At 48.5% G+C, this 25,847-nt stretch overlaps 1 protein-coding gene across 5 annotated transcripts in view; it reads left to right on the top strand.

The window, feature by feature from the left end:
• HUWE1 (HECT, UBA and WWE domain containing E3 ubiquitin protein ligase 1) overlaps positions 1-25,847 on the top strand; it is a 2,445,223-nt gene that overhangs the window by 1,548,389 nt on the left and 870,987 nt on the right. For all 5 annotated transcript variants that reach the window (XM_069645305.1, XM_069645304.1, XM_069645303.1 and 2 more), the window contains exon 56: positions 9,257-9,435. In XM_069645305.1, coding sequence (XP_069501406.1) covers positions 9,257-9,435 — 179 coding nt within the window. The remainder of the gene's footprint in view (positions 1-9,256; positions 9,436-25,847) is intronic.

The raw sequence follows: 25,847 nt of genomic DNA, 5'->3' as shown, positions 1-25,847 counted from the left end.
AACTAAGCCTATGTTCGTCCCGAAGGTTCCGACGGTATACCACAAACACTCATCCGTGGTTCTGCCTACTTTCTTCGCCACTCCATCATCGGCAGCAGAAAAAACTCTTCATACCCTGGACGTTAAGAGGGCCCTGAAATTCTACCTACATCGTACACAAGACATCAGGGCTACTCGGCAACTGTTCGTCGCATATGGTCCGTCGACGAGAGGAAAACCAATCTCTAAACAGGGACTGGCTAGATGGGTCTCGTCAACGATTGCTTTTTGTCACTCTAAGGCCAGAAGGCCACTGCAAAGACATCCTAGAGCTCATTCTACAAAGTCGATGTCCTCCTCAACAGCGTTATGGGCTGGGATTCCGCTGACGGACATATGCCAAGCGGCGGCATGGTCAGTGCCCCACACGTTTACCCGCCACTACTGCCTTGCCAGGCAGCATGCAGACGAGGTGCAGATGGGAAGAGCTGTCCTGCGCCATTTGTTTCAGTAAGGTAAGCTCTTTCCTGTGGGGATTCGGTTATCTACCCTCTTAAGGGCGATATACTTTATGTGGGCAATGTTATATGACTTAACTTATCCCTACGGGAGATATGCATTGTGTAGTAGGGTGAGGATATATATTGTTACATTACATTCTCACCGCCGTCTCAAGCGTTACTGCTAAGAGAAGTAATTACTGCTAAGTAATGCTGGAGAAGGGAATAGTTTCTTACCTGTAACTCCATTTCTCCAGCATTGGTATCTTTCATGGATTCACATGCGCCCGCCAACCTCCCGTATGTAATGTATGTGATAAATTTAACCCTGCCTACTTTGGAGGGGCCGAAATCTGAAGGGGAGCCGCGGGGGCGGGCCTCTTATACTAGCATGGCCTGCGGAGCATGCGTAGGCGGGTCCTAGAAGGGCGTAGATAGGACACAAAAGTGTCGAAAGTTTTTCCTTTGAAAAAGGCTATATATGTGTACCGAGGGGTCCCGGTCTGACGACGGGGAATATTCTAAGCATGTGAATCCATGAAAGATACCAATGTTGGAGAAATGGAGTTACAGGTAAGAAACTATTCCCTTCCTTCTCACAACCCACCTCCAACTCCGGGTACTGCTCGCTAGTCTATGCACAGCATGTGATTCTAAGCAGATTAACAAGCATCAGAAGACATGCATTACTTACCGTAAAAGCATTTCTGATGATTGTATCTGCTTAGATTCACATGCGCCCTCCCTGCCTCCCCACTCTGGGTGGAAGGAACATAGACGTCTTACTACTTTCTCTCTTCATGTACTCACTCACTATAGCCTTGGGCTCCCTCATGGCAGAAAAAAAACAATCGGAGGGACCTCAGCGCGTGAGGGATTTTGGGTACTACACACATCACGATAGGGATAGTGTTTCAGACACGCCTCTGCCAACGTCCCCTTTCAGTCCCCCGAAAGACAAGATGCAATACTCAGCGGTTACCACTGGATGTCGGACCATATGCACAGCATGTGAATCTAAGCAGATACAATCATCAGAAATGCTTTTACTGTAAATGCATGTCTTCTCCCGCATGGCATGAGAGCCTGCAGATGGTCACCAAAGTCCAGAATGCCCTTTACTTGTCAGCCCTAGACTTCCTACAGTTGTTGTCCTCATGGCATCCTGCATACATCTTCCTGATGCCAGAGGCTAGATTGAGAATGAGATCGCTCCAGGGGGCCCTCATATCTAAATGCTCCGAGTTCTCTGGCAGTGTGGTGGCCTCGATTCAAGTCCCAAGAAAAATGACTCGGGATCTTCTGTGGTGGACTTCGCAGAGAACATGCCAGTAGAACTGTTTTGGCAACCCTGGCCAGAGGCGCCTGTGGTGACGGACGAATCTCTGCAAAGGCTGGGGCGCTCGCCTGAACGAGCTGACGGTGAGCTGGTTGCGGTCCCTGACAGAAAAACTTCACATAAATCTGTTGGAGCCAATGGTGATCAGACTGGCATGGATTGCTTTTTGTTTGCCCTCCATGCAGGGTAAGACTGTCCTGATCAAGAGGGACAACACATTGGCCATGCACTACATCAACAAGAGAGGTGGTGTATGTAAAGACTGGAGGGGGGTGTCTGTACTCCTCTCTATATGGCAGAGGAGAGGCACAGAGGACCCCAGCCAAGATTATCTCTAGGGTAGCGCTGGTCGAGCAATCAAGGCCTAGCTTCTCAGGAGGTGATGCAGGCTGGTTCTTAAGTACAGTGTAGTCCCCAAGTCCTCACAAAGGAATGTCCACACCCTGTATTAGTTAAAACAGTCTTTATATAATTAAGGTTCAAGGATATATACACAATCACAATAACTCACTTTGTGCTCAGTTAATCTACAATGGCAAATGTATACAGTTCTAAGTGGTAAGTGGTACCACAATTATTATCAGATTTCATTAAAGTGCATCAACTGTACTCTGGTTAATATCACTTAATAAAGGTAACCAACAATAGACATAGGAGGAAAGCAGTTGGTAAGAACAATTGGCAGAAAACTGGCCTCTACCGTTAGGCAGAGTTCTGTGTGGAGATCCCCCCCACCACCCCTCCCAACCTGGGCAACCTGTTAAGTAAAGATCTATCACAAGCCCAGTCCATATATTGTTCTATAAGTCTTATTTCCTTCTATGTTTCTACCACCCCAATGTACCTGGAATAGCAGAGTTCGACGACGAGTCGACGGATCCTTTTTGAGCGGCTCCCTTTAAAGCAGGAGCCATGGATCATTGAGATCCCTCGAAGAAAGTGAACTCTGCGTCGAGGCGGCAGCTTTGGTGCCAGCGGTGCTCGTCAACGACGATTCAAAGGTATCCTACAAGGAAGAGGCGTGTGGGGCACCTCGATGTCGATAGGTCAGGACCGCAAAGAGTTTGTGAAGAACTGTGGCCCAGCAAGGGCGTCTAGTCGTCTGGCATCTCTACGTCCTTTGGGTGGCGGGAAACCCACCGGCGGATGCTGCTCGGCGCATCGACGGCCTGGCTTTCTCCGGCAGGATAAGGCAGGCGGTGGTGCGGACAAGCGCATCCGTGAATCAAATTGTCTTAGGCAAAGGAGCGTGCAGTCCTGCTTCTGGGTAACACGGCTTTGACGGGCCTGCAGTGGTTATGCAAACCTGCAAACCCTGGTCGACTGCGGTGGATGGAATGTCCTGTGCTTATCTTCATTCTCCTCGGCGGTCCCCGTCTCCAGTCGGCAGCCTTTCGAGGGTCTGACTTCCAGGGAGCTTCGGCGAAGGTTAGCGGTGCTCGGTGGTCCCTCTGAGTACGGGAAGAGGGCGCCTAACCAGGTCCTCTCTTGGTCAGTCTCGACGGCTTTCGGCGAAGGGAGACAGCAGTCAACCACCTTCTTCAGGCTCGCCTTCGAAATTAAGCGTCAGTTTCAACTTCAGCTTCTGAACGATTTCTAGCAGTGAGAGGCCCCCAGATATACTAGTTGATCTCGTATGCATTCTGCTGGGTCACACTCAGGCCACCATCACTCAGAAGGGTATTCAAGGCAGCCAATCAGGCATACAGTGCACTCAGGCTATACCTCCCCCCCCCCCACACTTACCCCCCCCCATTCTCAGGCACTCACAACAAGGAATGTGTATTCGGACAAGTACCCAGCCATTCAACACTACACACTGAATCATTCATACCAGTTTCGGGCAGGGCTCTCTGTCATTGTGTCAAACACCAGATACCAGACATCCACAACAAGAAGTGCATATTGGTCACACCCATTCACCCAGGTCCCGTCCCACCCACAGGGTGTACCCACAACATAGTCACTGGGAAGGCTCCAGCCAGTCTGCCCTGGACTTCACAACACCACCATATATGGAACTTCCACCCAGCAGCCAATCAGGGGGAGGGGACAGTCAGGGCTTCCCAGGACTTTGGGAAAACAAGGTAACGGGCAATAGAAAGCAAGAGGCCACAGGGGCCATCTTGTTTCCTATCAGGAATCAACTGAATCCAATGGCAGGGCCTGGTTATCCCAAAATGGAGGATACTCGGAGCACCTGTCAAATTCAGCATGGAGCTGCCACCAGCCCATACCCTGCTCTGTAGGCCACACACAGGTGCCCTGAAAAATACACTAGGGGCACAGGGTTGTACCCCCACCCATGGCTGCCATAAGGGTATCCCATGGGTCTGTACACCAAACCAGAAACAGCTGCACTGCCAGGAGTCCCACATGATCTCCTGGGCAGAAAACAATACAGAACACAAATGAAAAAGGACTACAGGACAAGGACAGGGAGGCCCTGTCCCTCCAATGCATTTCCAGCATCACAGGGACCTTTCCACAAAGTCAAGGCGAAAAACAAAGACCAGAGACCCTTTTAGCAAGGATGGCGTTTAACGTTACCGGGTACACGAATGGGTTGCGCTAAATGCAAAACTTCGTAGTTCAAAACGAAACCACTGCCACCACCCAGTCAATTGAGGAAAGGGTAACAAAAATGTTACATGAGCATTTAGACACAGGATACTAAGTAACCCCTCCAGCACTCAATTGTAAGATAAGTTGTGCTGGGTCTAGCAAGTACAATGCTCAGTAAAGTCAATTTCACTTTACTGCCAATACCCTTGCCTGCCTGACCTGACATTCAGCTATAACTTGACACCAGCCCTCTAACCTTTGTTACTCTCTGGCTCCACCCTACCCTATGTCCCTGATGTCCCTTATGAGCCAATCCTCTGCACGGTGCCTCGGCCCTAGCGTCCTTATTATGCTACTCTGCCTTACCGTGATCATGTACCCCTTCTGTGTTTATGCAAAGCAACATACCTTGCAATGAGCTACATAGCCCATAATAATGGTCTAGCGAGACTTGCCTGCCCAAGACACTACCCCATCGTCTGCCCCACACCATTCTTACCCACCGCACCTGCCTTCCTCCCGGTCTCACAATCTGCCCATCCCACCTATGACCACGAACACTCTCCCGATGCTCCAGCTAATAAGAATTTAGATAGTTCTAAGTGGAACCCCACTGACACGAGAGCATCCTGCCCCACCCCCAACTACAGCCCCGCCACAATGACTGACCTAACTGTCTCTCAAACTACTACACTCATCCCCACCGATCGAAATAATAGACTTGGTGCTAGAACCCACCATAGAACCAGTAAACGCCCAGCCAAACTACCCGACAAGACTAACAATCACACTGCAACCTCCATCAACTCCACCTCTCCTACACTAAAAGGAGCTCTTCTAAATGTTAGATCTTTAGTCGCCCATTCAATAGAAGTCGCCGACATCATGTTGACCAACAACTTGGACTTCCTTGCTGTGACTGAAACCTGGTTGCATGATGCTGCGGGACCATCTCTCTCACTAGCTATCCCTGATAATTACACCATCCTCATAGTAGACAGACCTAACGCTCGAGGAGGTGGTGTAGCCATCATCTTTAAGTCCTCGCTTGATATTAGACTAGCCTCCTCTCCTCCACTCAAATCATGTGAGCTTCTCACAGTCAAATTACAAACCTCCCCTAAGAGTACTATCACAATGCATCTAATTTACAGACCCCCGGGCCCACCTGGCTCATTTGAGGAAGACATCACCTCACTAGTAGCTGCAAGCTCCAAACCTTCAGCACAAATGATTATACTTGGAGACTTCAATCTTGGGTTTAATGACCCTCTTGACACCCCAGCCACTGCCCTGGCCACAGCATTAGAGGAGCATGGCCTCCCTCAACTCTGCTCCAAACCTACCCACTCGAAGGGCAGAATCCTTGACTGGGTAACCGCCCTCAATTGCAACATCACCTTGAAAGACCCTGTACAGCTCATCTGGACGGATCACTATTTCCTCTCACTCGACATTAATATCAGGAACCTAGTGCATAAAAAGCCTATTCTTGCACCAGCATGCCCAACTAGGAAAAAGAGCAACATCACAGCGGAAGCCTTAATACCCCTGGTGACCCCTATTCTGAACGCCCTACCAGCTACAACGGACTTAAATCTGCTGGTCAACGCCTATAATGATTCCATGGCCAAAGCTATCAACACCATTGCCCCACTAAAAATGCGTAAAGCGAAACCTATAGCGCACTTGAATACATGGTACACCCCTGAGCTCAAACTTATCCGACAACAAAAAAGCAAACTTGAATCACTATGGAAATCAGTGCCTTCAGTAGACAACAGAACTAATCTCACCAATATCTCCACCTTCTACAAAAATGAGATTACACGTGCTAAGAAAGAATCTCTTAATTCCAGGATCTCTCAGACAGGTTCTCGTACCAAAGAGCTCTTCAACATCCTAAAGGAATTAGAAAACCCCACTCCTCCAGCAGACACCTGTACTAAGGATAAACCATGGTGCACAGGGATCCAGAATGCCCTTGCTAACAAAATCTCAGGGCTCCAAACTAAAATTGAAAACCAACAACAACTCACTCATGGTCCTACTTCCAGATCCACCACTCCTTCACCTACCGCCACTAACGCAGGCTTCACCTTCAAAAAGGTAACGATACCTGTAGTACAAAAAATGATAGCATCCCTGAAACCCTTGAACTGCAAGGGGGACAGTTGCGCCGCACAGATCATAAAAAATGCAGCCAGAGATCTTCCCCCTTCATTACCAAATTAATAAACCTGTCATTCTCCAATAACACGGTCCCCAGTAATCTGAAACAATCCTGGATCCTACCGTTGTTAAAAAAAAAAAAAAAAACTCTCGACCCAGATATACCCACGAATTATAGACCCATTACCACTGTCCCATTCTTACTAAAAATTCTTGACAGAGTGGCCTATCTACAAATTCAGGATTACCTTGAGACAAACCAACTACTAGGAACTCGGCAGTCTGGCTTTCGTCCTCAACATGGGACGTAAACGGCCCTTGTTGATCTCAAGAGCCAGATAGACGAACTCAAAGATAAAGGTAGGGCTGCCATCCTTCTTCTCATTGACCTCTCCGCTGCCTTTGACCTGCTTGACCACAAAATATTATGCAACCATCTGTCATCGGCAGCACACTACTCCCACTCTGCGGTCACATGGATCCAATCCATCCTTGACAATAGGACCATGCGGGTCTTCTCAACCCTAGCAGCGGCCGACCCTATTCCCATTACCTGTGGTGTCCCACAAGGATCTTGTGTCTCACCCACTTTGTATAATATATTTACAAAGCCCCTATTCGACAAGTTGGACCATCTGGGTGTCAACTACACTAACTATGCAGATGACACCCAGATACCCCTCACTTTGTCCGGCAATTACATCTCGGACGCCAACCGGATCAGTGAAGTCTTCTCCATCATTCAGGCTTGGATGGCCATATATGGCCTCTGCCTGAATGATGACAAGACCGAACTGCTCCTTGTCGGCTCACCTAATACCATCCGGAATCTCAGCCCTAGTTACACTAGCTTCACCATCGACAGTAACATCATTCCCATCGCCAAGAGTGTAAAAACTCATGGTTTCTATCTAGACACGAATACCAACCTCGCCAAACAAATTAATATGACAGCCTCAGCCACTACTTACACTGGTAAACTAATTAGGGCCTGCAGACCATTGATCTCCCCTAACAACTGCCTCACTTTAGCCAGAGCACTTATACAATCAAAACTGGATTACTGTAACAGCCTTTATGTAGGTGCCAATAAAACGGTAATCAATAAATTGCAAGTCCTACAAAACAATGCACTCCGTGCCGCCCTCAATATTCCTAGAAAAGAACATATCTCGGCCACAAGAATTTCATGCAAATGGCTCTCCATCCAACAAAAAGTAGACCTTAAAACCATCTGCCTCACCTACAAAGCCCTCAACTACTTAGCCCCGCCATATTTAACTAATAAATTCACCTTAAGACAATACTAGAACCACCAGATCCTCCAATACACTACAACTGACGGTGCCCAAATACTCCCTTAAAAGAGCCGGTGGATCCAGCTTCCCAGTTCTAGCCTCACAACTGTGGAATACTATTCCACTAGATATCAAATCCACCCCCACCTTCCAACCTTTCAGAACTAAGGTCATCCCCTGGCTACTCAATAAATAACCAACTATGGATATATGCCTAATGTATGAACGTATCCTTTACTATGTCTGCTCGTTAGTATCTATGCACTAACTGCTGTATTGTAACCATACAAATGTACAAATGTTCCTCACTATTGCCTGTAACCTGATGTTTAAGCGCCCATATACCCCTGGGTCAGGAGCGCTATACAAAATATATAAACAAACTGCTCTGGGAAACAGTAGTTTATCCCAGGGAAGGTATTTAAACCTTGGGAAATCTAAAAGACTTCCCTGTGCCACTGCACTGAAGGTGCTGTGTGACACAATTGTAAAAGATGATGCCAATGGAGTTTGTTAGACTATAACCAAAAAGAAACAGAGCTACAATTCACATAAAATACATGCGAGAGTGGGGAAAAAGGGTCTCACTCTCTCCATGTTAAAAAAAATCAAGTCCTCAAAATCCAGCAAAGTTGATGGGGGTCTCTAATGTGGAGGGAATTGGCACGTTTTTGAGAATTCTCACTAACATCTATCATACGTGGTTTAACTTTTCTCACTGCTTTTGCAAAATAACTTAAGGCCACAAGTATACCCATCTTCCTCAGAGGTACTTCATGTTTTGTTTCAATACAGGGCAGGTCTGATGGCTCAGAGCACCACTTAACTCTTGTGTGGTGTAGCTGGATCATGGCTCTTTCAGCATTGATGGTTTCAAAACCAATATTGTTGTAATAATGCGTGCTCTGCCCCACAACAGAGCGGCCTCCCTTGAGTGCTCCGTTGTAGATCGAGCACAGACAATACCAATTAGTGTTAATTGAGGAGGTGGGGAAATCAATCTGATGACCCGCTGCTGCTTTTTCTACCACACTATATCAGGGACAGGAATTCATGGGTAATGGGCCTGTAAACCGCTGAACTATTCCCCCTTCCTCCTCCTGTTCTCAGTAATTTAAATATGGTGTTCATCTGTGACAAATCTCCCGAAGCACAGATTGGTTGTTAACTCCTTGATTGCCAAGTGTCACATCAAAATGTGGCTGTTTAAATCCAGACATTGCTGAAACGACATTCCCAAACCTGTAAATTGTTTATATGTGAAAAGCAAGGCAGACTAATGTCTTAATTTAGATGTGTAATCCATTACATGGTACCTTGGCAGGTTTGCAGACCGGGGACCTTTTTTTTATGATTGGGGGTGAATTGTCTAAATGTTAAAATTTGAACGCTGTTTTCTACAGGTTGTTGGGGCCATCAGCAGCTGCCGATATTCTACAGTTAAGCAGCAGTCTTCCTTTGCAGAGTCGTGGCAGAGCTCGCCTCCTGGTGGGAAATGATGACGTCCACATCATTGCCCGATCTGATGACGAGTTGCTGGATGACTTCTTCCATGACCAGAGCACAGCCACGAGCCAAGCTGGTGAGTGATTGTATTTGTAGGTATAACTGATGTGGACTTCTGATGAACAGTATGTTGGGGGTTTTAGTATTCTGCAGTTTAAGTTCCACAGAAATTTCTGTTTTTAGGAAAGATTGTTTTTGCTCCCTTCCTCCCATAGGTTTCTTTTTAAATGATTTTATTGTGGTTCGGTTTCAAGAAAACCTTTCACATATACTATTGATCCATATACCCTATATATATATCACACTGATACTTCAATTACATCAATACAATACAAATTAAGACCTTCTCCAGTATGGGGTCTGGCATGGATTCACATGCTCATGAATATTCCGTCAGGCTGGGAATCCTCTGTAAAAGAAAGTATCATTTTCAAACTGTATTTCTCCTCTAAACTAATTGCTATCCTCTGGGTCATACTGCCCCCATCCAATGACAGTCCTCTCCCTAAGCCCCTCGATGGCAGGCATCTGTAGATTTTTACCGTACACTTCATAGTAGTGAGTCCTCGAGTTTGCTCTGCGAGCTACTTCTACTTTTTTTTGTGTTTTTCAAAGGGAAATGTTTCTGTTTTTCTTCCGAAAATAGCTCATGTGCTCTTTTCTCCATCTGCCGACAGCGGGGATCTGTTGTCAGGGAATTTCAGCGCCCCTGAAGTTTCCAGAAGGCCATGGGACCTACTTCGTGCCCTCCGACCATGACTGAGGAGGAAGATGGAAGATACTGCTTCAAGCCCTGCACAAGGTGCGGGCTATGGAATCTGTTAGTAGAGGACAAACACCTGCAATACCTCTGTCTGCATCCAGACCACAAGGAAGGAGATTGCAAGATAGGCCTCGGCTTCTCCAAGAAGGCGACGGATAGGCACTGTAGACTGGCAGTGTGCATGAACGCCAAGGCCTCTGCCCCGTGCTCTGAGCAGGGTCATGCCTCACCCAGGACCGTCCGGTCCGAGGAGCGGTCTTCTAAGTTCTTTGAGGGTGCCTCATCCGTGGTGGCCCAAGATAAGGCCAAGAACCGCAAGTCCGGGTCCACCGGGGTCACTGCGCAAGTGGGTCCTGCGATTGACAGGGCACAATCGACATCACCATCCCCCTCCATTGCCATCTGGCAATCGAGCTCCTCCTCGTAGAGGAAATTGTCCAACCCAGCAAACTGCCCAAGAAGGCCCAATCTTCACAGGAGAAGTCTTTGTCAATGATAGAGCTGGTGGCGGCTGCTCTTATGAAGTCGAAGGGGGCTGACACCATGAAGGTAGCCCCCACAGCACAGAAGGTGTCACTGTCTGAGGCCCGAAACCGCTGCAATTTTACTTTGGTGAAGTCTGCTAGCACGCCGGAGAAGGGGATGCCGTCTCTAAGCCCGGTTCTGACTCCTCAATGGAAAGGTGGATGGGTGAACGGAGGCCCGGAACCAGTCCCAGGCCATGGAAGTTTTGTCCACAGACGACAAGGACATGTAGTCCTTACACGCGGTCTACAAGGATGTGGAAGAGGACTATAGCGTGGGCCTAGTGTTCCGATCATGCCCGCTCAGCTGCGGGATCTCTCTGGACATCCTGTCGATCCTCCACACCTTGCTGTCGGAGATCCAGAAGAGGATGCTGCAGGGCCCGGCCCTATGGTCCCCCAGGCACCCGATCAGCCACCAGAGAAGAGGAAGAAGAGTCATCCGATGCACCCATTTCAACCTCCACATCTGCGTTGGTCACCCTCTCCCCCAGTATATCCAGGAACGGATACGGTGACGACAGATGACGATATAGTCGCAGCGGGTCTCCGCATCCTCAGGCGTCCCCACCGGCTGAGGTGGGGTCGGTCCATTCCATGATCGCCAGTGCCGCCGAGCTGTTCCAGCTTGTGGCCGAAGAAACCAAAAATGAGGGTTTCCTATGCCAGAGGCGCAAGGCCAAGAGGAAGACAATCATCGCAGTGCCCCTTCTGGGCGACGTGTCAGAGGAGGGCGGGCCGCTTGAAGAACCCTTGCACGGCTCCGGCCAAACGGGCTTGGCTGGAGAAGTAACAGGTGCCGGAATCCGCAACCAAGTGCCTGAGGTCACAACCATTGCTGGATTCGGTGGTTTCAGCGGCCGTGAGGAAACTCTTGCTAACTCGTCTTCAGTCCCTCCGGACAGCAAGGGGAAGAAGATGGGTGCCATGGGAAGAAAGGTGATTTCCACTGCAGCGTCCACCATCAAGGCGGCCAACGCACTGGTGATCGCAGCCAGGTGGGACAGGGTGCTGTGGTACAAGCTGTGGCCGATTCTGGAGTTCGTATATCAAACACAATTGAGCAAGGACATGTAAACCCCAGAACCACGAAACACTCCTACTTGACAGTCAGTGTACATAACAAAATTCTTTCACTCTTACAAAGAACGCTGTGGCATTTTTATCACTTTCATCCTACGCACATCGTTGGCAGCACTGCGAGCGTTGCTCTTGCTGCAGTAACCGCTTCCTGGAGGGGGCGGAGCTGAACTCCGACACGTGTTTGGTCACGTGACTTCAACCAGCACTGAAATTGCCGGCACAACCGCCCGTGAGGCGGATTCTTTCACTCTTACAAAGAACGCTGTGGCATTTTTATCACTTTCATCCTACGCACATCGTTGGCAGCACTGCGAGCGTTGCTCTTGCTGCAGTAACCGCTTCCTGGAGGGGGCGGAGCTGAACTCCGACACGTGTTTGGTCACGTGACTTCAACCAGCACTGAAATTGCCGGCACAATCGCCCGTGAGGCGGATTCTTTCACTCTTACAAAGAACGCTGTGGCATTTTTATCACTTTCATCCTACGCACATCGTTGGCAGCACTGCGAGCGTTGCTCTTGCTGCAGTAACCGCTTCCTGGAGGGGGCGGAGCTGAACTTCGACACGTGTTTGGTCACGTGACTTCAACCAGCACTGAAATTGCCGGCACAACCACCCTTGCGGCGTTAAGCCCTGGAGGCAGTAAGGGCTGGAGTCGCTGTTGTGCTGTTAGGCTGTGATCTGGGCAACTGGCACAAGCTAAGTTCTTGAGTAGTACTGTCTCGTGATAGCGCACAGTGCTTAATTTATTGTTTACTTTGTGAAGGTTGTTAGTTTACGTTTAAATTCTCTGACCCATCAATAGGAAAGGTGTTTGCTTTTTCTAAGATTTTGTAAAAAGTATTCTTATATTTGGTGTACCTCTTTTTTTACTATGGCCAATGGCCTGCGAAGTGGGCGTCGCATTGAGGAAATAACTAATATCCTAACATCTTCCAGCATTGACTCTACGGTATGCAAAGGTCGAACTTCATATCATGAAGTGCCATTAGTTGACATGGTGGATGACAATATATCTACTGCCCCTGTGGTTTGCTTAGATAATGGTAACTGCTCCACTCATGTAGCCCAAGTGCATGCTACTTCCACTGTTGACACGTACGCCCCAACAAAGGTTGAGGAAAAAGAGATTGTAGATGTAAATATGAATGATAGTATGATTCGATCAGATTCATGTACCCCTAACAAAGTGCAATTTAGCACTACTTTGCAGAAGATGGCTGCATTAAATGCACAAGTCAATCAAACTATTAGTATGATGACTCCACTAGTATATGGTATAACAAACTCTGGTACCACCGGAAATACTAACAGGAGTTATCATACCAAAATAGATGATGATGTATCGGATGAGGCACCAATTGGAGTAATTCCGCGCACGCTTTCATTCTCGCCTGATCAATATAATGTCTCAAATAAAGTATTAATTGAGGATCTTGGAGTAGGTACGAATAGCGTGCGCGGAACTGAAGACCAATCCCCAACTCCTCTTCCGGTGATCACCAAAATTTTAGATCTCCTTGACAAGGGTCACGAGCTCACTCATCTTGAATTAAAGGAAATTAAGGCCATCTTGCACTATCTTTGCTCCAAAATGGATAAAATCGAAGGGTTTATCACTGCAGTTGACACCCTAATATCCATTCAATCTGAAATTAGAGGGCAAGGCCACAGTAATGTAGAGGCAGGGAGACACGATTTTCACGCAAACAGTTTGGAACAGTGCAATCAGGACGCATTAATTGAACCGGTGAAATGTAAGTGCGAAAATGACTTGAAAGAAATTAAGGCATCAGTCGATGCAATGAACCTCACAATTACAACTCACTTTACCAAAAGAGAACCTTCAATGCGGTTTCCCGATAGCCCATCTGCGCTCCTTGAAGCAATTGAATCACAAAACAAAACAGAGACAGAACGCTGTGTTTCTGAGGAACCTCTTACCTTTATGTCCCGTCGAGTCAAAAAAAATCACTTGAGAGCTATTAAGAGATATGCTAAGCGTAGGAAGGAAGCACTACTACATAAGAATGACGGACGTGGAAAGGATACCTCCTTGGTTCCTAGTATAGAATTAATCGAGGAAGATCATATCGATGTAGGACAACTGTCCAAAGAAAGCCAAGATGCTCTTACCCCGGTTATTAATTCACCGGAGGAAGTAAGTCAAAATGGTATTATTACCAAGTCACTAATGATGGGTACTATCTCTCCTCAGATTGCTAATCTTAAACCTGGCATCGTTAATTCAGTGAATAGCATAACTGAGGAAATTACGATTTCAAAACCTAAAGTATGTGAAATGTCTCTAAAGGTGTCAGACAATCAGGACAACGGATGTGTAACAACTCTAATTGAACCTGCTATCGGCTCTGCGGTAAAAAATAATTTAAGGGACTTTTTCCCGATTATAGGGAGATGTCGCACCATGAAAAACAACATTATTCAATCGCGCCCCCATGGTAATGACAATTCGATTCCATTTACTAGGAAAACCTATAGCGAAGTATGTTCGAGCGCTGTGACTAACGAACTCTCTGCAAACAATATCCCTGCACAGTCCAAAAATATACCCTTAGTCGCTATAAACGGCATTGGTAAAATAGGGAAGGTAGAGGTAGATGAAATAATTAATAAAGAAGTGGAGGTGAATATGTCCAAGTCGGTAATCGCAGTAAATGGCACGGGAAAAAGAACTACTTTGGTTGAGGCATCGGCCGTACTTCATAAAGAGAGTCCTAAGTTCAGCTGCTTCGATCAAACTGGATCACTTGATAATGCAATGACTCCATATCCTATATTTACATAACAAAATGCAAAAATCTGACAGCTACTTTAATTCAGATTCAACAGATATAAGTAGCCAGTAAGAGATGCAACTAATGGAGGTGAGCATGGAATACTCAAAAATACAAGGACATGTAAACATTGTATACATATAGAGGAAACCAAACATAAATCGTTCAGTTTACAGTTCAACTATTACATTTCATGTTCATCATTAGAGAGTGACACAGTATAATAAGGTAATTGCGATACGTAATGTACAAACAGATAAGACAGATATATGAAGTATTTGGTCAACACAACTGTGTTTCGGTCTCGGGTCTATCTTGAGCAGCTGTAATTGGGTCGGCCTTCATCAGGACAGGGACAACATGATTGATTCAGTCATCACCCGTCTGTTAGCCGACATGTTCAAACATGTGTTAAGTCATGTTGAAGTCCGTGGATTGGAAAACCAGCGATTCACGGTACGATTTTTGGGACACAATTCACTGTGGTGCAGATGCGGCTTGCAGAGAGTCCTGCAGTGTGGCAGGGACTGTAAAGAACAGCCTCCCGTCTTCAGATTGCTTATCTGGGTCAGCAATACATACATCACTCTGGCATAAGTTTGACTGAATTTTCCCTGGAGTATTTTCTCCCCAGTTGCATCTGAAGACAAGGACTCTCAGATCTAGTGCCCTTGTGCACTTTAACTACGAAGGATCTCCCACGTATACCTGTTGTCCCTGGAGCTCACCAGTCTGCAAACCTTCCAGGAGGAGAAAAACGTAGGAAGCAGGAGTGCGGCGATGACGAGGACACTGTTGAGGAAGAGCAGCAGGCGACGATGGCCTGGGCTCCCAGTCGGTGCCCCAACAGCCTTATTCACCTGCACCTAAGCTGCCACCCCACGTCGGGTACCTCCTAGAGACCTCAGTGGACATCCTTTCAGCACTGCATACGCTGGTATGGGAGATCCAGACGAGGATGCCTATTGTGCCGGCAGCCCCACCCATGACACCAGCAACAGCCGACACCCCCACGGTGGAACCCCCGGCCAAGAAGAGGGTGCACCTTCCACCTCCTCGCCACCCGTGTCCTCCCCTCTCCCCCTGAAGGATGAGACTGAGCTGGACACAGCGACGAGATTGGCTCGTTCCACTCGATCTCCAGAGCGTCCGAAATTTTTCAGCTCGCTCCAGAGGAGGAGGGTTTCTTTATATCGGCGAAGAGGAAGACCGTCCTCTCGGTCCCGCTCCTGGACGACATCTGAGACGAGAGGTTGTCGCTCATGAAGAACCCTTCCACGGCCCCGGCAAAGGGGGAATCGCCTCGATGAAGTACAGGGTGCCAGACTCCGCCCCCAAGTGCTTACAGGCCTGTTGGGGAGAATTCTCATTTTATGGCTAATTTCTCTCACCTAGTGAGTCCCCCAGCAGCTTTGCTGGACTTCTGGAGTTTATTTTTTTCACTTGGTAAGATTGTGAGCTTTCCCCCCCCTCTTACCCATGTTTTGCCATGTGTATTTCATCTGTTTTTATGACTGTGGACTATGAAGTATACCACTTCAGTAGTCCTCTTCTTTTGTGTGTTACACAGCACCTTCAGTACAGTGACACAGGGTTGTCTTTTAGACTTCCCACCGACTCAATTTCTGGGTCTGACTACTGTCCCCCAGAAAAGGGTAAAGTTGCCATTAACTTTACTTAGTCAATTTAACACAGATCCAGTACACCCGATCTTCCATGGAGTACTGGAAAGGGTTACTTCGTATCCCTTTGTATCTGTACCTCCTAGAGCATTGTTTTGCTCTTTTAACATTTAGACTTGGCTTGTGGCAGTGGTATCTACCATAACTTTTCTACCGCGATTATATTAAATAAACGTGATATTGTTTTAGGCTATTATATTAGCCTCGAACTTAAACCCACTTGACCAAATACTTTTTCATTTGGCTCTGGTCGGGTTTATTTGCCATTTCTTTTTGTTAAAGTCCTTCTTGTGTTTTACTTTGCGCACCAAACCAGGTTTGCCTTCTTTGTTCACCGTCTTTTGGCGTACTTCTGCTGAGAAGCCCTCCTCCAGGCGCCTGGGTGTATAGGTGGGCTGAATGTGAGGGAGGGGTGTAGTCACCCCCTGCACAGGGTATCCTAGGAAACCCAAGTCGCACTTTGCCATGATTGGCTGAGGTGGTTGTCCGGGCCGGACAACCCCCCCTGCTGCGTGATTGACAGCCAGGCTGTGTGAATGGGGGATTTTTGCATAAAAGGCAGGTCTCTTGGGCTAGAAGTCAGAGTCGCCACTGGAAATACGAGGAACCGAAGAGCAGCGGAGAAGAAGACAGCTGCAGCAACTACCCCGTCCCGGTGAAGCCCTGCTGCAGTCCTGAGCTATCTACCCTTCGACCAGAGAAGATCCAGTCTTCTTCCCTTGAGCTTGGTGGGGATAACCAGCTCATCTTCCGCAGCCAGAGGATCCTCTTCTTGGTTGAAACCGCTGCACACTGCTGTAGTGGTCCGGATAGCCATCTGAAGAGCCTCTCCTAATTTTAAGGAGCGCACCTTTTATTCATAGTCGCTGCTGCCGGCTTCATCCATGTGTGGTGCAGACCCCTCCAGACGTCCCCCTTCGCACCAAAGCTCCAGGAACCGTGGGTCTGCAGGAAACCAACAGGAACAACTGCCAGGGCACCAGCTTCTCCATTGAATAAGGTACTGTGTTCTGCTTGAGGAACTAGGGTGAATCCCTTTTCTTCACCTCCAAGGCTTGCGTCTTCCCTCCTTCTTATATCTTTTGCTTCCTCTTTTGACTGACAATATCGAAGTACTCCTGGCAACGCTGAATCTCAAACTATCCGACTGTGTGATCCTCGACAACAGGAACCCGGTTTCAATTGACACTGGCTCCGGCCTATTGACTCTTGAAATTCTGTCAGTGTTCTCTGATTCTGTCTGCCTTGACAAAAGTATTGCCTGTGATTTTTTGCCCCCAACTCTCTCTCTGGTTAACCCAGGTGCTAAGTGTGTTTTTGCCCCGGTAACGATTATTGCTGCGGATACGCATTTCTTTAGTAAGGCCAAACTGTCAATACTGTCAAAACGTGATCGCAAGAGTATTCCCGGTAACGTCTCTTGTTTCGCAACACCGGTCCATTCAAACACAGGATACTTAACTTGCATTAGAGTGTACCAAAGTGAATTGGTTGGTTGTAGTATATTTTACGTGTGGTTTCAAATTGATAGAAGTGTTGTGTTTATAACAAATGGTCTAAAAATAAATGTACTTATATTTTTCTACCTGAAACCTTCAGTCAGTGTTTGCTTGAGTCACAGTAATTGTGGTCCCTTTGTGTAATCTCTGCTACTGCTCATATACTCTTGAGATAGCCCCACTGAACAGCGAGGGCAAGAAGTTAAATGCCATGGGACGACAGGGTCATCTATTCTGCAGCAACCTCCATCAAGGCTGCCAACGCCCTCGCCATTGTGGCTTGTTTCGATCAGGAGTTTTGGTTCAAGATCGTTCCCATCCTGGACTTCCTTCAAGACAAGAGGATGTAAGTGTTGGACAGCCTGAAGGAAGGCGAGGTGGCAGCAGACCACGTCATCCCAGTGGCCACGGACATCGCCGATGCGGGGTTCTGCCAGATGGGCAATAGCGTTTGCTGCCTTAGTCATCGTGGCTGGCTCAAGGCAACCAGCATTCAGCAGGGCGTTAAGTTGAAGGTGCTGGACATGCCCTTCGACGGGGACAATTTGTTCGGGAAGGCTGTGGATGAGTCTCCAAGCTATAAAGACGGACCCAGAGACGGGCTTGCCTTGGGCATTCTTCAGCAACGGAAGCTGTCCTTTCGGACCTCAGGCAGCAAGTCCCAAGGATCCTCTAAGCGGTCCGCCGGGGGTTCCTCTTCTTACTGCCAACCCTCCCGCTCTTCGGCCCAGGAGACCAACAGGGGCCGCTCCAAGACCTTCGGATTAAGACATCGGCATCACCGGGGCCCCCAAGGCGGCCCGTCTATGTCCAAGCAGGATTGAACCGGCCGTGCAGTCGAGCCACCACCCGTGCACCCCGGTGGGTGGCCGGCTGGTGAACTTCACCAACCGTTGGGTGCTCGATGCTCTCACCCACGGGGACACCCTGGAATTTCAACGGAAGTGTCCCCATATATCACCTTTGGCCCGACAGGAAAACCACGTCCCGCAGCTGTTGCTGGAGTTGCGGGCAAAGGTGCGATTGAGCTCATCCCAAAGAGGCTCCGTGTCAGAAAGAAGACGGGGGCCCGAATGAACAAATATATCAAGTCCCAAAAATGCTGGATGGTTACTCTTCAGCACGTGCTCGGACAACTGGAAGAGGGGGACTTCCTGTCGTCGTTGGACTTAGAGGATGCATACTTCCACATCCCCATTCACAAAGGACACCACAAGTTACTGCGTTTCGTGGTGCAAGGGAAGCACTACCAGTTCAAGGCCCTTCCCTTTGGATTGAAATCGGCGCCAAGGATCTTCACCAAGTGCGTGGTGTCAGTTGCGGCGCAGCTACGACTACGGGGGATTCAAGTCTACCCTTATCTGGGCGACTATCTCATCCAGGCCAGCTCGAAGGAGATCGCAGTCGACCACACGGCGAGGACCGTGCACCTGCTGATGGAACTGGGGTTCTCGTGAACTATGCAAAGTCTTGCTTCATTCCATCGCAGGACGCACTGTTTCTGGGATCCCGACTCAACACAGTGTCATGCATGGCGTCTCCGTCGGAAGAGGCGACTCCACTTTCCTTCACCCTTCTCCAACTGCCTCTGTCCGAATCCCAACACATAAATCAACAAGTCGTAGAAAAACCGGGAGTGGAATTCTACAGCAGTAGAATTCCACACCAAGACATACTATAGATTGCAACAGATAGTGGCCATCTTGGGCAAGGTACAACGGCTGATGGCCCTGAAGATCGCATGGGTGAGGTCCATCAAATCTCTGCTCTGCATGATGTCGTCATGCATATTCCTCATTCGGCTGTGCAGGCTACGGATGTGTCCACTACAGGAGTTCCTCGACGCCCGTTGAATAAAAGTATCGGGAAGTTTCGAGGACAAGATCACACTCAACAAGAGTTTCCAACGAGCGATACAGTGGTCGTAGTTCGCACACATCTGTCCAGATGTGCGAATTTCCAGACCCCACCTCACCAGGAGACTGTCAAAACGGACGCCTTCATGGATGGATGAGCTCACACCGGAAGTCTTCATGTATGAAGCCTGTGGCTACGTGAGGCGACCAAATTCAACCCGGACTCTCAGGAACGCATACTGGACCTTCCCTTAGGGTGGGGTGTGGGAGGGCGGGGGGGGGTAACCTGTTCCATTCCACTACGGATTAGGAACTTGATAAGAGGAGGAACAGTCCACAGACTGCTGAATCCTATCAATCCTCACTAAAGTCACCCCTATGGCATATAGCCAGACACGTGCCCATGTGGGTGCACGAGGTTACTGGACCCATTCATCCTCCATGCAATGTCCTTGGGCTTCTGCCTACAGATTCCCTCCTCCGCCCCCACAGATTCGAAAAATAACTCTGTGGGTGGAAATTCGCTTGCACGTAGAGAGGCCGGCCTCCCAGCGAGGTCTGGGCGCGTATTGACATATTTCCGCCATACAATTGTTCCCCCAGCATGTATTGCGGAGATATTGTGCGTGGGAGACTGCATGTGCTCCCTGGATCTGAAGGATACTTACTTTCACGTACCGATCAGCAGCCCCATCGGGCCTTTTGTAGGTCAGGATCATGGGCTTCCATTTCCTATGCAAGTTTCTACCCTTTGGCCTCAATCCGGCCCCCAGGGTCTGTACAGTACGGATGATCGCGTGGCAGCCCCACTTGGGGCCCAGGGTCGCCACGCCGATCCATACCTAGACTGGCTCATCATTTCACGGTCTCCGGAGGCAGTCCTCCACACCGCCTCTGCCCTTATGCTCCCACTACACGAGTTGGAATTTGACATCAATGTCAAGAAGTCACAGCTGGAGCTCAGGCACTCTAACGTTCCTAGGTCTCATCTGGGATACGGGCTGCAAGAGAATTTTCCCCTCAGAGGACCAGATTACAGCTATGGGAGGCCCCGGGGGCATTTTCTCAGCAGAACAGTGACCTCGGCATGGTGGTACAAACACCTAAATTGCAGTTACACTACGCAGCCTCTGGGAATCCGGAGAAGGTTTCCCAGGCGGAGCCCGTCAGCATTCCACTGCATCTCCGTCTCAACCTAGTCTGGTGGAGCACGGGCAGCAACTTCTAGATATGCAGGCCCCTTCGTCAGCCAGCACTGCAGGTTACCATCCTCACGGACTCGTCCTTAGCGGGATGGGACGCTACCTTAGACAGCCACAGCGTCCATGGAGTGTGTTCTGTCAGTTGCAGGCGGCCCTCATCGACTGGCTCGAGTGGGTGGCCATCTGGCTCGTCCTCAAAGGCTATCTGGGGGCAACTAGAGCCTAACCGAACTCCAACGTTTTTTCTCATCTTCCAATCGAGTGGTTAAGACATTTGACGGGCGTCTCCAGGCTCTACCCTCCCATCAAGAAGCCACACCTCGTGGGGCACCTCAGCATAATGTTGGGCGCCTTGGTGCACATACACTTTTTTTGGCCAATGGCGTCCGCGGACATCAGGCCTAGGCACCATTAAGACCGCCCTCTTGCAGGGCCTTACGTATGCACTCTGTGTCGGCGAAATCTAGCCATACACTACCTTTCACAGGACACAGTGGTCCTCAGAATGCATCGTGAGTGTGTGCGTTAGTTCGTACCTGGGGTAGTCACTGCGTTCCATCTAAATGAGATCATGCTCCCTATTTTCTTTGCTGACCCTAAGGTGCTCAGACGGTTCTGCACTGTCTTCATGCTAGACAAGCACCAAAGTTCTATCTGGACAGGACTAAGAGCTTCCGCAAGTCTGAGGCTCTTTATCACCCTTGGAGGGTCAGGGCCAGGATATCGGGCTCCCAAGGCCTCTGTAGTAAGGTGGATGGTGGCCTCCTAAAGGAGGCCTAGGAGGAGCAATGCAAGCCGCCTCCGGCAAACATGCATGCCCACACATTCAGAGCCAAGGCCACTGCGGTCGTCCGCCAGAGACACGTACCGTGGCAGGTCATTAGCAGGGCGGCCACTGATGCCTCCCCCTCTGCTCTTTGCAAGCACTATTGTTGGGATGCTGGCTCCAGGTCAGACGAGGCATTCTGGCAGGCAGCATTAAGGAACTTGTTTTCTTAAGGCGGGCCCCCTCTCCACCCTGGGGCTACATTCAGTTGTAATCGCCCCTACAGTATAGAGGAAAGGGGACGGGAGTATGGTGAAAAAAGACCGGGACCTGTTTAAACAAAGGAGGCTCAAGCACCATCTTGAAAAACATTTAACGCTAGCGGTGTTGGCGATCGGGGAAAAATCATGCTAGTTCGTTGTAAAACCACTGCCACCAGCCATTCTGAGAGGAAAGGGTAGCATTTGACTGCTACATGATTATCTAGACACAGGGGATACTAAGTAACCCCTCCAGCCCTCTATTTTACTATAGTGTGTGCTGGGTCTAGAAATTGAAAAGACTAGTAAATCCAATTTCACTTTACTTACTCTGGGAAACAGTAGTTTATCCCAGAGAAGGTATTTAAACCTTAGGAAAGCCTGAAAAGGTTTCCCTTTGCCACTGCACTGAGGGTGTTGTGTGACAAAAATTAAAAGATGATGCCTATGGAGTTGTTTAAACTCCATAACCAAAGAAATAAACACAGAAAACAAACAGAATTAAAAAGTTCAAAGTCCCAAAGTTTGCCAAAAGAGCTGGAGGGCTCTAAGGTGGGAGGAATTTGCACATTTATGAGAATTCTCCCTAACAGGCATGCAAAGGGCACACTTCAGATCAGCGGCACTTCGTGGTTTCAGCAACTCGCAAATGGCACCACTCCAGTTCTTGGACACCTTGTGGACTTTACTTGCTTCTGGGGTCCAGCAATCTGTTGTGGTGGCTCAGGCTTGGCTAGTCCTGCTTCAAGGGAGTCAAAAGGATCTTCCTGGAGCTCGGGTCTGCCTTAATGGTGATGCATTGGTCCTGGTGTTCCTGTCCCCTGGCACTCGGTTCCTGCAGAGAAGTACAGCCAGCAGAGAGGGGTTCCAGGTAAATTCGTCTTGGGTTTGATTGGTCCTACCAACCCAAGGGTATAAGTTGTCCTTTCCGGGCTTCTCTAGTCAATTAGAATTTCAGGGCTTCACCTGGCAAACCAACGTTCCAGGAGGGTGCAGCAAGCTTCTCTTCCAATTTCTTCTTCGGTTCCTTTGTCCAGTGGTCGACTCTGCCTTCCTTGCAAAAGTCTTACCTTTTATGCAAATTTCTTCCATTCATTCGCAGCCTAGCTGTCATTCACACAGCAGGGTGGCTGTCCTCCAAGGACAGGCAGCCAGCCAATCACCTTTGGGTGCATTCCTGTAACCAAGGAGACTAAGCACGGGGAGTTTCAGGAACCTCCCTTGCTTCTCACCCTGCCAGACACGCTGGACCCAGAGGTAGGCTTCACCAGTGAATCCCGCCAAAGATAAAACAAACAAAGGGACCAAACCTGGTTTGGCGTGCCGAGTGAATCTCAAGAAGGACTTTTCCAACAAAAAAATTGCAATAAAAGAAGACCGGAGCCACTTTGACAAAATGGGCACTCATGGGTGCAATACTGCAGCTGAGAATGCAGCCTGCGGTAAAAACACACAATGGTACAAAAAAGTAAACCACTGCCATCGGCCATTAATTGTAGAAAGGGTAACATAAAAATGTTACATGAGAATGTAGACAAAGGGGATACTCGGTTACCCCTCCACCACTCTTATGTAAGATGGTATGTGCTGGGTCTACAAAGGAAAAAAAGGGAAGTAAAGTCAATTTCACATAACTACTCTTGGAAACAGTAGTTTATCCAAGTGGCCAACGAGTAGAGCGCTCCCTTTGACATCCGTGCAGAGCTTACTAACGCAGGTTCAAATCCCGGCGGGGCCAAACTCAGCCTTTCATCCTTCCGAGGTCGATAAATGAGCACCACACACCGTGGGTAATAATAAGCAGCGCTCAGATACCTGAGGGTTCGTAGCGCTATATAAATGCCAAATTAATATTATTATAAGGTATTTAAACCTTAGCAGAAATCCAAAGGACTTCTCTGTGACACTGCACTGAGGGTGCTATGCGTCACAATACATTACAAAACGATGATGCCTATGGAGTTTCAGACTCCTAAACCAAAAGAAACAGTGTCCAAATTAGATAAAAATATGTTTGGGGAAAAAGGTCGCCCTCGCTCCAGGATAAAAATTAAAAGTCCTAAAGTCCGGCAAAAGAGCTGGAGGTCTGAGGTAGAAGGGAATTAACACAGAACTGAGAATTCTCACTAACACGCACGCACTACCCCTCGAAAGTAGCATCTTTCCCCTGCAAGTGCATAACCTTATATGGGATTTCCTGTCCTGGCAAAGTAGGAAGGTCAAACTACAATATGGGCAAAGAACAAGGAAAAATCCCATGGCGTCGCTTTTTAGGGCACTAGCCATGTTTAGTAGCCATACACAGTAAATTTGTACGTGCAGACTAGAAATAGCACACAAATGGTAAAAAATATATCTTCTGTCAACAGCTTGTGTTTGGATGCTATGACGATTTGCCTGGTATCTTAACTTTTCCCCAAGTGGAAGCCATTTCCCATGAGGCTAGGGAGGTGCAGCCACTGCCCAATAGCCCCCTCCCCCCCTGGTTTATTTAATGCAGGAGGACCTCAACGGGAGTCACTCCCCCTCTGGAGAAAAGGACGATCACCTAGGATACAACTCATTGAACAGCATCACACCCACACATTCCTTAGCGCCTCCCCCCTTCCATTTCCAACCACTATATTGACAATGGACCCAATGTATTTCTTTAGTACCAGGGGTTCAGCCAAGACGGACAATACTAGAACGAAGAGCACAGAAAACATTATTACGGACTGTGCTAGTACTGAGACGAGGTAGCTCACAGGATGCATGAGGAATACAGAGGGACCATTGACAACAGGTGATATTACGTTGGGGTGGAGTAAGCCCTATAAAGTAGAAACTGAAGGAGTATTCTAAATCTTCGTCTTCCATCGCTGTCTGAGAGCCGGCACTCTACCCCAAGAGGACTCTGCAGAGGATATCTGCAAGTGGCTGAGGGAGTCTGTGACTGGTCCTGTGTCTGCAGGACCGAGCCCAATCAAACGCAGGCGAGGCAGTGACCCCATGAGGAGGTGGACCCCACGTTCCTTTTACTGTGCCGATCCTGCAAGGAGGCACAACACGCGACGCTGCAGCAGTTGTCGCAATGAAGCAGACGGCTGCTGGAAGGAGGCCAACCCCAGTCCCTGGAGAGACCAGCACAGTGTGAGATTCCCAGAATGTAACAGGAAGCACACGTGGACTGGTAGGGACGTGGGGGTGCAAAGAGGTCTGCTTCATACTGGGGCAAATGCAAGGCCTATCTGAGTGCCACCATAGGTCCGGGGCCCTAAACACAGAGGAGAGTGCATCCAAGGAAATCTTCCTCGTACCAGTGGCAAAGACGTTCACTAACCACCATAGAAGGGTCTGGGATCCCAAAGGGAGAACGCCAAGCATCTGAGGAAATCTTCCTTGTACCAGTGGGAGAGGTAAACCCACTGCCCACCAGAGAAGGGCCAGGGACTTCCACAGAAGAGAGCCAAAATAAAACTGTTAGGGAGAATTCTCATTCTATGGCTAATTTCCCTTAACTATAGAGTCCCCCAGCAGCTTTGCTGGATTTGAGGGGTTTATTTTTTCTCCTGCTTATAGTGAGACCCTTTTTTCCCCACTCTTAGACAGATTGCTAGTGTATGTTTTAGGCTATCTTGTGTGCTTATGGTCTATGGGGATTTTCTCACCCTCATAGGATTCATCTTTTTACATGTGTGGTACACAGCACCCTCCGTGCCGTGCCACAGGGGTATCTTAGCGACCCCCAAACATAGACTCAGTACACTGGGACTGACTACTGTCTCCCAGGGCATGTAAAGTCCCGATTGACTTTACTAGTCAATCTGTATGCACAAAACCAGTACAACCCATCTTAATATGGAAGTACTGGAAAGGGTTAATAGTTTTTCCCTAGTGTTTATTTTCGAGGGGGTACCGTACAGTCCCTCTCTCAAAAGTTTCTGGCTGGTGGCAGTGGTTTCTACCATAAATATTCGACCGCAAATATTTTCCTATGGGATTTTCCCATTGTTCGAGGCTACCACTTTTACTGACGGCCTCTAACCATACCGCCGGTTTATTTTAATATTAACT

Source organism: Ambystoma mexicanum, chromosome 2p (genome assembly GCF_040938575.1).
Source record: "Ambystoma mexicanum isolate Mex_15411 chromosome 2p, UKY_AmexF1_1, whole genome shotgun sequence".
Taxonomy (NCBI): domain Eukaryota; kingdom Metazoa; phylum Chordata; class Amphibia; order Caudata; family Ambystomatidae; genus Ambystoma; species Ambystoma mexicanum.
This window is presented reverse-complemented; position numbering and strand designations above follow the sequence as displayed.